General features: G+C 39.7%; 4 protein-coding genes across 6 annotated transcripts; 1 reads left to right on the top strand and 3 right to left on the bottom strand.

Moving 5' to 3' along the window:
* Window positions 1–363: 363 nt before the first annotated feature.
* nfyal (nuclear transcription factor Y, alpha, like) lies at window positions 364–6,233 on the bottom strand. Of its 3 annotated transcripts, none has more exons than XM_033969364.2 (9): window positions 6,106–6,233; window positions 5,140–5,243; window positions 3,547–3,693; window positions 2,429–2,560; window positions 2,210–2,312; window positions 1,966–2,135; window positions 1,378–1,551; window positions 1,185–1,292; window positions 364–1,106 (listed from the first exon to the last, which is right to left on the bottom strand). In XM_033969364.2, exons 2-9 carry the CDS (start codon window positions 5,218–5,220, stop codon window positions 1,056–1,058), a joined length of 966 nt encoding a protein of 321 aa, XP_033825255.1. In that variant the 5' UTR covers window positions 5,221–5,243; window positions 6,106–6,233; the 3' UTR covers window positions 364–1,055. The 3 variants fall into 3 exon arrangements, with proteins under 3 accessions (XP_033825255.1, XP_033825257.1, XP_033825256.1); XM_033969366.2 differs by having other exon boundaries at window positions 1,984–2,135; XM_033969365.2 differs by having other exon boundaries at window positions 5,140–5,239; window positions 6,106–6,232.
* A 300-nt stretch (window positions 6,234–6,533) lies between these two features.
* Window positions 6,534–7,864, top strand: ngrn (neugrin, neurite outgrowth associated). Its single transcript, XM_033969368.2, has 3 exons — window positions 6,534–6,870; window positions 6,942–7,052; window positions 7,300–7,864. The coding sequence occupies exons 1-3, from the start codon at window positions 6,659–6,661 to the stop codon at window positions 7,862–7,864; spliced, it is 888 nt and encodes a 295-aa protein (XP_033825259.1). The 5' UTR covers window positions 6,534–6,658.
* A 751-nt stretch (window positions 7,865–8,615) lies between these two features.
* Window positions 8,616–10,684, bottom strand: rpl10a (ribosomal protein L10a). Its single transcript, XM_033969369.2, has 6 exons — window positions 10,609–10,684; window positions 9,939–10,010; window positions 9,780–9,860; window positions 9,136–9,284; window positions 8,893–9,065; window positions 8,616–8,826 (listed from the first exon to the last, which is right to left on the bottom strand). Exons 1-6 carry the CDS (start codon window positions 10,611–10,613, stop codon window positions 8,656–8,658), a joined length of 651 nt encoding a protein of 216 aa, XP_033825260.1. The 5' UTR covers window positions 10,614–10,684; the 3' UTR covers window positions 8,616–8,655.
* Window positions 10,685–11,294: 610 nt separating this feature from the next.
* fance (FA complementation group E) lies at window positions 11,295–14,389 on the bottom strand. Its single transcript, XM_033969360.2, has 10 exons — window positions 14,028–14,389; window positions 13,060–13,621; window positions 12,860–12,904; window positions 12,716–12,772; window positions 12,481–12,624; window positions 12,280–12,403; window positions 12,137–12,212; window positions 11,994–12,060; window positions 11,791–11,916; window positions 11,295–11,718 (listed from the first exon to the last, which is right to left on the bottom strand). Exons 1-10 carry the CDS (start codon window positions 14,228–14,230, stop codon window positions 11,614–11,616), a joined length of 1,509 nt encoding a protein of 502 aa, XP_033825251.1. The 5' UTR covers window positions 14,231–14,389; the 3' UTR covers window positions 11,295–11,613.
* Between the last annotated feature and the right edge of the window lie 8 nt (window positions 14,390–14,397).

Below are 14,397 nucleotides of genomic sequence, written 5' to 3'. Positions count from 1 at the left end.
GGAACAGGATGAACCTCAGTGAGTTCCAGCACTCTAATCGCAACAGCTGATTATTGGTATGTATGTCCAATATCAAGGCCATCTAATACATTTAAGCAAAGGTAGTAGACAGTATTTGTGCATCCATGCCAGATTACATAAACTAAATAAATTATAGGCTATATTAAATCCTTCTCCAGAATGTACAGTGCTTATGCAATTCATCTCTGCATTAAATCCCTTATTTTTTATGTCATAATTTGTCTTTACTGCAAATCATAAAGAGGTAAAAAGTAGAAACTGATACTTCTGAAAATCTCTTGTGCACACCTACAAACTCTTGGAGCAAAGACAAAGAAAACATGATGGAAGAGTCACAAAAGGTCACTTAATAAAATTTAATCCATGTTTCATGAATGGAATATCCAGCCTTTTGTAATTATAAAAAACATTATACAATTACAATTACATTACAAAAAAACAAAACACTTATTTGAACTGACTACTTAATTTGCAAGTACACAAAAGTATGTGTTAGGTGATAAAACACCTGCCTTTTTTACCTATTAACATTATGTTTATCTACATGTTAGTAAAAAAAAAATGTATCCACTGAAAGCGCTATGCTGAATACATGCTGGGGGAAATAGTTTCTGTGCAATTTATAGAACATTTCTGTCCATAATAATAAATCCAGATGGACCAACAATGAAGAAAAAGTCACATAAAACACTTAGAAAGGCTGTACCACTTACCATAAATGAAGCAATTTACACGTGAGAAAATGGTTTATACCAAAATGGACAGATAATGGCCTTTACTCTTGCCACTTCTGTTTTTTGTCCCAAAAAACCTCAAAACCAAAGAAGAAAAATAACAAATGCCCAACCCGTGAAAGCTGAGCGTGGAAGCTTCCTCCGTGTACTCTTGGGAGCAGTCCAGAGATTGGCCAGCTGAGTGGAAGCCCAGGTAAGGATCAAAGGGGGTCTGTAGATGAGGCTGTGATGTTGGGGCATAAGGAGCACAGCGGAGGGGGGAAGTCACCGAAAGCAGATGTGTTTGTGTCCATGTCTGTGCTACGAGACTCTGATCATCTGAGAGACTGTTTCATCTCCTGGACCCATGTCCTAGAGAGAGAAAAATGAGTGGTTGAGTCATAAACACAGGATGTAGACAATGGACACAAATGTTTAAAATTACCCAACCTGTGAAAGTCCTAAAGCTTCCTCTTTTTCTTTAGGTGAAAAGAAGCGTCCACCGTCTCCTCTCTTGCGCTGCATAGCATGACGATGTCGAGATTCATGTAGATATTTCTGAAATCACAAAACAATATTTGTCACTCTAAGCATAATGCACACATTTGCATAGCACAAACACAATAGTGGGTGAAGCTTTTACCCTTCTTTCTTTGGGGATTTTCCCCTCTGCCTCCAGTTTTGCTCGGGCCTGTCTGCGCTTCAGGATACGGTGATACTGTTTTGCGTTGACATATAGAGGCTCCTCCTCCAACATCTCTGCCCCGGGGAGAGGAATCCGTTGCATTGTGGGAACACCACCTCCTCCAGGCACCATCTGATGAAAACACAAGGCACAGGCTGCTCTAAGTACAAGCAATGATGCTACAAGAGAAAAAATATGGATAAATTACTATATACAATATAGGGATGACAACGAATAATAGATAATTGTGATTATAGAAGCCACAACAAAAATAATCATGAGAATTTTATAAGAAAAAATAAGTCATTTCAAATCAATGTATATTCTTAGATATAAAAAACAACTATACCACAATTACTAATACAGCGAAAAAGGTAGTTAAATGTAGCGTGCAAAGACGCAATTGTTGTTTTTTAATTCTGAAGTCAGTCCATGCAAGTGAAGTGTGATATTTACAATTAAATACAATTTATGATTTGTGTGACCCCACCACATGACCCACCAACACGTGAGCTGGTATTAAAAGTGAAGAAGGATGTTGTGTACCTCAGCTCCTGGCCTTACCATGACCATTCCACCTGCATTCATCATGTTGCCTGAGACGGGCAGGGTGACGGTCACAGTGCCTTGGCCGCTGTTTGTGGTATTGGTGTTAGCGCCCCCTGCTTGTACGATCTGGGCTCCTGCTAAACTGGCTGCAGGAATCGTGATCATTCCTACACAGGCATGAAATATTATGTTAACTCGAATCCCAAATTTTTGTTTGTCATTGCAGAAAAAGTTTAATTACCTTGTGGAAGTACAGTGCCATCTGTGTTGACGGGCTGGTATACGATTGTCTGCCCATCAGCTGTTTGCGCCACCTGCTGGCCCTGAACACTGATCTGCTGCCCCTGTAAGAACAATGCACAATCCCTCCTTGTTCATCCATAGTATTTTACACACACACACACACACACCCCCACACACCCCACACACACACACACTTTTTTAGTAGCATTACAATCACCTGGTTCTGGCCAGCAGTGATGGCTGCCTGGGGCTGCTGAATGATGATCTGCTGAGGCTGGCCCTGCTGACCCTGGAGCTGCAGTGTCTGTCCGCCTTGTAACTGGATCTGCCCCGGCTGCACAAGCTGGATCTTTAAAAAAAAAAAAAAGATTTGCAAAACAAGTTGATAACATTTTTATTTGGTATCAATTATTTAAGTCTAATCCAATTCAGCCCAGCAATTCTGTTAGTCAAAAAAAATCTACAGTTTTGTATTTTTGTCCATACACTGAACCGTATATAATACTTATATACGAATATAATACTATATTTAAGACAGTATTTAATTGTACTCCAATAAATGATTATCCGTCTTTGTTCTGTCAAGAGTTTCAGTCTTCATTTACTACATTTTGACCGAAAACTGGTTGTCTAAAAAGTATTTGCCAATTGTGAGTAAGTGTATAGTAAAAGATAAGTTTCTTTTCTGAACAGTGCACTGCATTCTTCACAGTGGCCCCATCTGTAACCATATTAGCTGGTTGATTATAAGATGTACAGCAAATCAACATCAATAACTCAAGGTAATCCACATGATATAAGGGCATTCATTATACTTAAAAATATAACTTCTGAAGAAACATTAATTTTAAAGGGCCAACATCACGTTACTATCTCATCAAAAATACACGGAGTTGTGTTTTGTTGTTGCTTAACACACAAACCCTGTATATTTAGGCTGAGATCTTCTCTCAAACAGAAAACACTCTGTTCCAGCTCATGATGTCATGTGTGCTCCACTGTGTTTTTAAACTCCATACACCTTCATTAAAATTATTTGCATAATTTCAGCCCTGGAACTGCCAATTTCTACTAAACAAAAGTTAAAAGTACCTCTTAACTTGAAAACTACCACTTCATGGCATCACAAAGTGGAACATTTTGAGCATTTTTAACTTTGGTGTTGTGGACTGACTAATAATGTGTGAATGAAACAAAATATAACTAAATAACTATGTTTTTAATAGTAACAACATTCTAACAGAGCTTAAAGCTTACAAGAGTCAATTTTGCATAATATAGGACCTTTAAACTCAACAGTAAACCATCTCTCAGGTGTGAATGGGAGCATCTCACCTGTTGTAGTCCCTGAGCTCCTGACACAGGGACCTGCATTATGGTTTGTCCCTGTCCCCCCGACATGGCCTGAACCATGATGGGTTGTCCTGATGACGTGATCAGTTGTCCACCACTCACTTGGACCATTAAAGGCTGCCCTTGAACCTGCAAACAACAACAACCGCTGTTACAACTGACCGAGTATTATATTTATATTTGACTGACACTTATATACAACAAAACAGAGCACATGGACTCATGCCTGGACACGTCATGTGTACTGCTGTATACAGTATTGAACAGCATACTATAACTTATACAGGTCAGGAGGAATGCATTCAGAACTGATTGAAGAGACATGAACAATAGCAAAGCCAGTATGTAAAAAAAATGAAGTTCATGTACAGTTGATGACACGCAAATTTAGGAAAGAATAATGAGAGTGAATGAAAAATATTATCTTTTCACGTTATGTTATCTGAAAATCACATATTTGTATCAATTACATAGTAGACAAAGTGGTTCTTGAGCTTAGATCCCAGAGTTGAGCACTCAATTGCAAGAGATTTTTAGTGTACTATTAAGGCTTTCAATGGTCTTGACGTTGTGACACAAAGGTAAAATAGCCAATGTACAAAATTTCTAAAAGGAAAAAATTGTAACTGGGAGAGGGAGCAACAGTTGAACATTGGCTGACATCTATTGGCTTGCTGAAACAGAGGCCAACACACACTGCAGACACATGCATTGTATGGGGCTGAGCATGCTGGGATGAACAAACACCACTCAGATGGGACAGTCCTGAGAGCTGCATGCATGTCTGCGTTGATGCTCAGATGGCTCTGACACAGGGCGGCGGTGACACCACTACCTGGAGTGTCTGCACCTGCTGGCCGGAGGCCGTCACTACAGGTGCCTCTGTCTGCAGCTGCACAGCCGTAACTGTGCCCTGTGTCTGCAGACAAGGCATCACAATAAAGTCTCAGAAACTCAGTAGCGTTAGTTCAGAGCCTGGTCTAACTCTGGGTAACAGCTACCTGTGATTTATGCCTAGAGGGTTAAAGGTTACATCTCAAATATCTTTCCTTGCTTCCTCCCCTCTACAATCCCTCTTCAGGAAATAGAGAAAATACCAGCTACCAAGAAGACACAGCAAGGACAGATGAATCCAGAAGCGACCAAGGTGAAGGTCAATGGGATGATTGCTTTACCTGCTGCTCTGGGCAAAATTACCCTCCACTGAGAACTATTTTCATTAGACTTTTTAATTAAAATTCAGATCAACTTCTTTATTTTAAGTTTCAACTAATTATAAAAGCTTTAATTTCACACTTAACTTAGAAATCTTGTTTATTAACCTTCCTTTGCTGTTACTTTGATGAAAATCACATTATTGCTACAGCAAAGTTTTTCATCTTTTCTTATGTAAACCCTTAGTCATGTTTCTCAGCGATTTCCCTGTCTTTTCTCCTATGCGCTGCATATGCAATTTGGAATACCAAAATACAGCCCTTTTGACTGGCAGCTGAGCATTTGGGAAAATGAGGAAAGGAGGCAAGGAGAGAGAACTGAGACTAGAGTAGACTGATAATCCTCATCATCATCACTCACCTGGGGCTGGATCTGTCCATTAGCTGTCTGCACAACAATCTGCTCTCCAGTGGTGGTGGTGGCAGTGGTGTACTGCTCCATGGCTTTTTCTGTCCCAAATCTGTCTATGTAAAAGGACAGTCTAAACAAAACTGCAGAAAGTAAATATGGTGGCATATATTTGGTGAACTGACTTGTATACAATCTCCCTAGGGCTAAGCCATAACTGTGGATTGTTCTAACGATATTTTGAATTGCTCTGTGTGAAATTGCTACAAATACTTTAATTTGATTCATTTGGTACAAGAAAACGTATTTTTGACTGATCTATTTAAACTTGACATGTTGCACACAGCGTCAGCAAACATTTTTGCGTTTTTTTCAGCCAATGGGTGTGAGTATAAACCACTTATTATATGGTTTTCAACAAATATACCTATATATGGGCAAACATGAGCACAAATAATCTTGAAGACACTGTAAGGCTAAAGCGAGGCCCGCGCGCGCCTATATCCACGCTGCAAACAGGAATTAACGCCACTACCTCAATCTTTAATGAAGATACGGCTAGCACGCGCGTAGGGCTCGTGTTTGTAAAGCGTGGCAAATTCACAGAACACAGAAACAAACCATATGATTAAATACAATACAACATTTTAGGTTCTTTTTCTTGTCAGTGGGCAATGTTTATATGGGATTTGTGCTGCACGATGTGTTTTAGCGACATCCCGGTGGCAAACGTGGGCAATTCCTTTGTTTGAGAGGATATATTTGGGCTAACAGCTAACATTAGCACGGCTTGTCGAGCAGCACAGATCATGTTTCGTGGCCGAGCCGACATTAGAGACATGAGATTATTTTCACAGCGTCCCAAACCAAACCGTCCTAAGACTTTTGCATTTAGCGCAGTTAGTAATTTGGTTGGTCCCTGACAAACCAATCCGTGCTGACAACAACTACCAATGCCTTCAATCGGGTCTGCCTTACCGTGTCTATGCTGTCCGGTATCCCTCTGATTGGCTCCAGTGCAGCTCGCCAAAGCCCAATCAACAAAGTGAGCGGACAAAATGGCGCAAATGAAACAACAGCGGCTGGGAGGAGGTGCGCAGTGCCCTTGTGCGCAGCTGCGGGACGAGCTAATGACAGCAGTGAAAGAAATGTCCACCAGAGGTCAGCATTTAGCCCGGTAATTATCAAGTTGCAGTCGGTTGTGGAAATTAGCTAGCAAACTGATATCTTAAACTCAAGTATTTATTAGATATTGTTAGATTACACATTATTTATCCTCAGATTATCCTCAAATTAATTCTTACGAAACCTGACTGGATATTCATTTGAGCTAGTTGTACTCCCATCCACTAGGAGGCAGCACCTTTGGATTTTGCGCACGCCTGTTTAAGTTCAGTGTGTTTGACGCATGTTTTGTTTTTGACATCTGCTATGTGGATTTGACTGCTTCTTTGCTTGTTTGACTTGTTAAAAGCCAAAATGGGTTGGTTTGTGGATAGTGTTTAGTTTTGCCAATGCCATTTTTAGGCCTATGTTTCGGCCTGTGCAGCTGCTGTCCTCGGTGCTCTCCAGCGCCAGGACTGGTGTTCTATCAGCGCAGTCCACATTCACTTTAACCCGCTGCAGATTCATCAGTAAAGGGCCAAACAACCAGCCCTGGGCCCGTAGCAGACACCGAGATGAGATATCAAATGAGGAGGATGAGCTGGAGGATGTAGAGGACAAGTTCCAACGCGTAGTAAAGTAAGAATCACAGAAGTAACTCTCCTTTGTATATCTTAATTGTATGTCTTTAATTTGTTTCCCTTTAATAGCAAAGAGGTGAAGCGACAGAAGACCGTGAAATATCACATCCTAAGAAGGAAGATGACTCCTAGCGGACCACCAGAGAGAAAGTTAACATGGGAAGCCATTGAAGAAATCAGGTAGGCAGCTTTACAACTGTTTAGTTATTTTTTATCTATTCATTTCACAGTTAATAAAGTTACCTCCTTGAAAATTACCATTAGCTTTACCAGAATTTGCTCACCTGTCGTGTGGTCCCAGTCCCACAGAAAACAGGGTTTTTGGTAATAGGAGGAATAATCTTTCCTCTGACCAGTGTGTCCTTCAACACTTCAAACTCTGGTATAAAGTAATTTCTGTGTGTTTAATAAAGTTTTACATTTTTAGATATTTGAAACAAGAGCAACCAGAGGAGTGGACTGTGGATCGTCTGGCTGAGGGATTCTCTGTGAGCAAAGATACCATCCTCAGAGTGCTTAGGAGCAAATTTGTACCAAGCCCTGAACGAAAAGCAAAGCAGGACACTCAAGTTCTGGTGAAGCTCAAACAGCAGGCATTGCCTTCAAAAGCCCAAGTGGAGCAAGAAAAACAAAGACTACCTTCAGCTGGCACAAAGGCAGTGCTCGCTTTGGGGAACAGAGAAAGTGCAATGGTTCCTGCTGTACATCAAAATATGATCGCTCAAACTGAACCAAATCCTCCTGTTGCTCTCAATGTTGTGACCAAACAGCCATTTTCATATATCACCAAACACTCTACAGATCTGTCCCTAAAGGAAAACCAGTCAATGGAAAGCAGCAATGAGGAGGAGGATGGGGAAGAGGGTTGGGATGGACAGGTTTTATCAGAGGATGACATTGAAGAGTTGATGACAACTATTAAGTCTACTCCTGTTGTTAAAGATGGTAATGAGTTTTTTGATGGCAATGGGAATTTTTTGTATAGAATATGAATGTATTTCAAGTTTTTATAAAAAATTAAATATTTACAATCTTGCACTTCAATTTGCTGTTTTAATAAGTTGTTTTTTTTGTACTAGACGCAATACAAAGTCCTTTACATATTAATCTTGAATCATATAGCCGTACTCAAGTTAGTTACGTGGCCAATGTACTCAGTTACAAGTACTACTCCTAGAATTTGGTCAAAGTAAAAAGTATGCATGAAAAACACTACACATGTAAGTTTAGAAATTCTGTCTTTTTAAATCTCAACCTGATAAAACAGTAACACTTTTTAAATGAAAATCTGCTATTCTCTAGCAGGTGATGCAGTGCCATTTGTTGGGGGTAGATACAGCAAACTACCATGTACTTGAAGTGAAATTTGCTGCGCTGTACTCAGTAACTAAGACCTTAAATCTAGCCAATTACAATAGCTAGAACTGTACTCAATTTGTCAGTTTTCAGGGAACAAGTGGTTGAATACACACACCCAGGATGCATTCATTTTTATTGCTGCAAGAGGAACGCAGCAAAACAGAAACTTGTCTCTTCCCTTGACACTCATGCCATAAGACCAACTTAAGGTTAAAAAAAGGAACAAATGATATTTTAAGACTATATATCCGTTTTGCATGTTACTTAGGGATTAAAAATGACTTCCAAACATGCATTAGATACACTGGAACCTTTAGTGTTACAAATCCAACAAATTAACCTGCATTAATACAGATCAGCATATCAGAAACTGAGGAACAGGACTTTTTGGAACATGTCCACATTTTATTAGAAGAAAACATGTCTAGTACAGACGCTGTGGTTTGCCCATTGTGCTCTTAATGTAAAGGGCACGCACGTTCTGCCAGTTTTTTTTGAGCAGTGACACCAGGAAGTTAACTGCAAGGTGGATGTTGTACACCAGCTCATCCTCTGTCATTTTAATGTGTCCAACAGCCACAGCCAGACACAACACCTACAACAATTGAGTGGGTTAATTTAAGCATTAAAAGTGTGTTAAAATGGCTTGTCTTTTAATTACCTTCTTCATCTGGAATTTAATTGTGGACTTGACCTCATCCACTTTGGTGTTCAGGTTCTCATTATGGGTGAGGAGTGAGGGGAACTTGCCAGCCTTGTTCAGCCCAGGACCCAGGATACGAGGGATCTGCTTGATCAGAGACTCTGAAGCCAGGAAGGCGTCGTACTTCTTGGCTATGGGGGGGGGGACACACTTCAGTTTCAAGTCTTCCTAACAAATTTAATTTAAAAAAATGTTACGCACCAAGTTTCTTGACCAGCTTTTTGTTCTTGTTGAGCTTCTTAAGAGCCTCGATGTCCATGTGTGGCAGTTCAGCAGCTTTGGCCTCATCACAGTGCTGCTGGTCTCCCAAGACACAAACTGAGAATTTTGGTCTGGGCAGATTCTTCAGCCTAGAAGAAAACTACTTTTAATATCACTATTGAACTATTGAAAGTTATACGAGACAGTTGGCAGAGAAGACACAGATTGCCAGTCTAAATCAAAATTGAAGTGGGTGAAATAGATTTTTAGAAGAGCCTTTTGTACAAAACTCTGCCACCCGCCTCAGATTTACTTTGTAACAGAAAGAATCTTACCCATACCGCTACCATGGCTGGTGTCCGGACGACCTCAACTGTACCTTTTTGCAAAATTGGTCGGCTTGGGGACATGAACTGAACGCTCAGTCATCCAAAACCTTCCCTCATGTTTTAAGACCCAGGGTAGGGGTCCGCCTGCTTCACTGGCCAGATCAGACTAGGCCAGCTCAGTCAGACTACCCAAAGTACTTCTCCAAGTCTACATCTGACCGGTCTGTACCATTTTATAACTCAAGCCAATTCAAATTTCTGACAGGTTAGGGTGTAGACAAGGAAAAGGTTGGGTGAGACAGTAAAAAGTCGAACCTGACAGTGCCGGAGAAACGCTTGTCCTTCTGAGGATCATAGTTTTTCAGGCTGATCTGAAGTTCCACTGATTCCACAAATCTAACAAAACAAAAAAAGTTGACATTTTAACTGTTGCACATAGACGCCAACTTCTTTCATTTACTTTAAAACACTTACTTTCTTGGCTTGGCCTGGGAGCCCTGCAGAACCTCCCTCACGGCCTCATATAGTGTATCTCTGGAGACCTTACTGTAAAGACAGACATACAAGGTAAGAGCACTTGTTACAATTAAATTTTGCCCAAATGGTAGTTTTCAGGAAGGCCAATGCCAATTTCACCTAGGTCTACCGCTGACGCTGAACTAGCGCATGGCATTGAAATGCATGACAGTCGCAACTGTTGTAATTATGAATAGTGAGGAAGCAAAATAAATATTGCCAACTGGGAATATCATTTTTTCGGGGTGTCAATTAACAGGCTTCGCGGCCATTAGCTTAGCTTATGTGCAAACTTCCAACTCAAAACTCTTGAAACTTCCCAAGAAAATCACCAAAAGATAAAGATCAATGGCTTGTAGGATAGTTTGGGACCACATAGGACACTTATCTAGAATGATATAAGAATGTAGGTAGATGGATGAAAGTGGATTGATTGCGGTGGGATCCCAGACCCGAAATGAGCCGGTGTCGGCACAAGCGTTAGGGTTTAGTCTAACACTTAAGATAAACATTTCAAGGTCACAATTTGAAAATCAAGTGATAGCACATCTCTCTTAATCTTACAGGACAGTTAAAGCTAGAAGAAAATGGCTGAACTAACTCAAAATTCAAATATTTATGGTCTAACCTCATCTTTGCAGCTCGTCCCTCTCGTGGGCTAACGATGAAAAGGAATTACAACCGGAAGTTACGCAAAATAAAGATCGCCTGGAGTGACGTCAACAAACTGCGCCAGATATATTATTTTATATACATATGTTTTTTCAGAAACAACGGCTTCATGCCTAGTAATTATTAAATATTTGTATTTATTAATTATCCCAAGATATTTAGTAAGACTGTTTCTGTAATTATTTAAGTCTTTGCAGCTGACCCTTGAGGTCCAATCACATTCATTCAATTCAATAGAGGCGCTAGAAGCCTGTCAGGACCATTTCTTGTACGTATCAGAAATTTAAGTGGTAAAATGATTACATTTACATAATTGTACAAAGACTAAGACATGCTGTAGTGTCTTGCTCATAAACAACAGCATGGATGGTGTGTTTTGTTTGTTCAGCTTATAACATGGTTTCTTGTTTCCACTACAACCAACATGCCAGGAGACAGCTACTAGTCATGGACAGAAAGAATTTGTGAGAGGATAAAAAGACTTACAAAGAGCTACAGTGATATGCGTGTACTGTTGTCTTTAAATTCGTGAACAAACATGTAAACAAAAAAAGCACCTACCTCAAGTTTATTACTTGATTGGTGAAGATTTTAGCTTATTTGTTTATAAAAGTAGCTAAATAGTAAGGAGGACATCTGACTGATTCCAGGATACAATTTATTTAAAGTCCAAAATCCAGTTTCATGAAAAAGAGAAACAATGCTAAAGGTTTTATATAACTTGGCATGGAGGAAAAATAATGTGTGTGACAGGGAAGGTTGGAAACTTTAAAAAAAAAGAGTTTACAGAGTTCGATGAAGACCACAAGCATAAATTAAATAACTTCACTTTCACTTGGAATAACAGAAAATGTATTTATAAGCAATCAAAAACATCCATTTTTAATAATGACAAAGAACACCACTTTGAAATGTTTTATAACAAATAAAAATGTTGTGATATTAATTGTGATCTGCACTGTCATGTGTGTGTTATTCTTTTCAAAGCAGCTTGAAGAGACTTTTTTAGGAAGGTGTCGTTGAGCATCAGGCAGTTGGACAGTGTATGCTTGTGGGTAGCAGTTATCTGTAAATGACATGACCATTACTTAGTGCTTTATTAATCAAATACATTCAACCCTTTCTGTTTGTTACTTACACTGCTATTGTATTTGGTGAGAACAGTGAGTAACATTTTTGCAAACTTCACAGACTTTGTAAATGCAGAAGCCTGGCTCATGAGTTGTTCAGTAAATTGTGTAAACAATTCTTCACTGATATCCAACTAAAAACAAACAAACCAACCAACCAAAAGTTACAATAATAGCATTGTACAAAAGCGGGAGCAAAACATGGTTTTACCTTGGAATCCAATAAGCAGTGTATAATGGATAGCACTGCTTCATTCCACTGTACTTTAAAAGTCATTCTTGTAAAAAGAACAAAATATTACTACTTTTTCTGTATACTAACCCATAAAATGTACCAGTATGATAAATACTTACTGAAGAGTCTGAAGTTTGTAGTGGGAATCCAAACAACTCTCCACTAGTTTGTTTAACAGGTCAGCTTGTAAATTCCCTGATAATGGGCGAAGGTAATTAGCATTATACATAATGAGAAAAGGATGAATTGACTAGTTGCTCACCAATGTTTCTGTCCTCTAAAACATGCTCAAATAAAGCGTGGCACATTGGTCTGGGGTAGCGACTGCACAATGATGTAACAGTTGTAACCAAACATCTTGAGGCTGGTTCAGACAATGAAAGGATCTATAGGTTTCAACAATGCACATAATCAGTTTCACATCGTACCTTGACAATAAAGTGGTATTAATAAATTAAAGTACCTTTTCCAACAGCAGATTCCTGATAAATGTAGTAGCAGTGCTAAAACTAAGATCAGGAGACAGAGCCAACACACTGCTGCATAGTTTTGGAAGAATGTGTTCAGGTATCTTTGGTAAATTTATTGTGCTACAGACCACCTCTAGCTGAACAAAAAACGAACAATGTTGCAATGGAAAATCAAAAAAATATATACATTGGTCAAATAAGAACTACCATGTTAAACCATAATTTTACCTGAGCAGGATCACAGTCATTGAGGACTTTAACCACATCAGAAGAACTCTGATCCCACTGCAAAAAAACACAAGGATTATAACACAGAACCAAAACTCTCGATGTCTCAAAAATATGATCTGTTTTATAGGCATTTCCTCTTACCTCTGAATTGCTTTCTATTAAGTCTTTCAACTGCAAAACAGCTACCTAAAAGTATACAAATTAAGAGAAAACTTGTAAAAGTATTTATAATAAGGACAGAGTTTTTTCAGTAACCCAGTAACCAATCCCAACAGTTACCCAAAAATACATTCTTCCCATTGGAGATTTTTTGTTGTTGTAGTGATGCCTTGTTTCCTCACCTTTATGTTCTCAGGCAGCGCGTCACGGGGGACATCAGGTGGTGGGTCTATGGGCTCGGATGATATCAAAGCATCAGGAGCATCCTCTTTCTTGCTTAGTTCTTGTTGCGTCCCCACATCTTCATCAGCACAAATATTGCCTCGCATGCGTTTATTCTGACTGGTTTCCTCACTGTCCAAGTCCTGGTAAATATCACTGCTCTTTCTTTTTCTTTGTGACACAACTCCAGGTAAAGCTGGTCCAGAGTGAGGTGCAGATGAGAGGGGCAAATTAAAGCAGCTGGCCCATCCTCCAGCTTCATCACTTCTGGGCAGTTGATGGATCAGCTTTGTGAGTCTCTGGCCACACTGTGCACTAAACAGAGGTTTCTCCTGGTCAATGCCAAGTTGTCTTTCCAATTGTGTGACCAAAGATGAGACCCATGAATTTGGAGGACAGTCTTGTTTGATGCAGTCCAGCAGATGCCTGAGAGTGGACTGAGGTAGAACATGATGAAGGTGATAAACAAACTCCAGCAGGTTTTGTTGAAATAAACGTGGGAAGAGGCACACCAGTGGTTTACTGCAGGAAAAAAAGCAAGACAAATAGATATATATGGATTGTTTAGATCAAGTTATGATTAAGTTTGAATGATAAAATTAATGATTCAATAAATGAAATGTTTAGTTATGTGGTCATCCCTTACAGTGAAAAGTTGTTACCAAATAAATAAAGAGCAGTAGTGGAACGTAGCAAAGTAAAAGTGGCAAAGTAAAAAAAATTAATAAATCATCTGTTCTTCCCTGTACCACTTCTAATTTTAAAGTGGATACCTTTTACTTTATTACATTTGAGAGAAGGTATCTGTATTTTTATTAACACTGAGTACTTCTTCCACCATTGAAAAAGAGTAACACTTTGAGAACTACCAACAAACCACTTATTACTACAACAAGGGGGTCTTTCCATTAATTTGTTAAATACTCACGTAAACAATGGTCCCTTTTCAGGCCCAGGTGCACAGGTGACCTCGTCTTTACAGAAACCCTGAATAAAATGATCCAGAGAGGTGCCAGAGTTTGCCCGCTGCTGTTTGCGGAAGACCTCCAGAGCCCTGTGAACACCGTGGATCCCAGAGAGCAGAGCCTGCACCAGCAGCTTCTCCGGCCCCTCAAAGCGCTCCACCAGCATTCTGACGGAAATCACGGACCACAGCACAAGTCTGACAAAACTGAATCAAAACACGACTACACCATGGAGTAGACTCACGCATGGACTTGGACTACCCTAAACATAAACACCCGCCACCGCCATTAGCTTCTTCTTGTCATAATGTTTTATCCAGAGACCTGGAGCGC

The sequence above is a fragment of the Periophthalmus magnuspinnatus genome, chromosome 7 (genome assembly GCF_009829125.3).
Source record: "Periophthalmus magnuspinnatus isolate fPerMag1 chromosome 7, fPerMag1.2.pri, whole genome shotgun sequence".
Classification (NCBI taxonomy): domain Eukaryota; kingdom Metazoa; phylum Chordata; class Actinopteri; order Gobiiformes; family Gobiidae; genus Periophthalmus; species Periophthalmus magnuspinnatus.
Note: the sequence above shows the minus strand (reverse complement) of the source record. Positions and strands in the feature narration are given on the sequence as shown.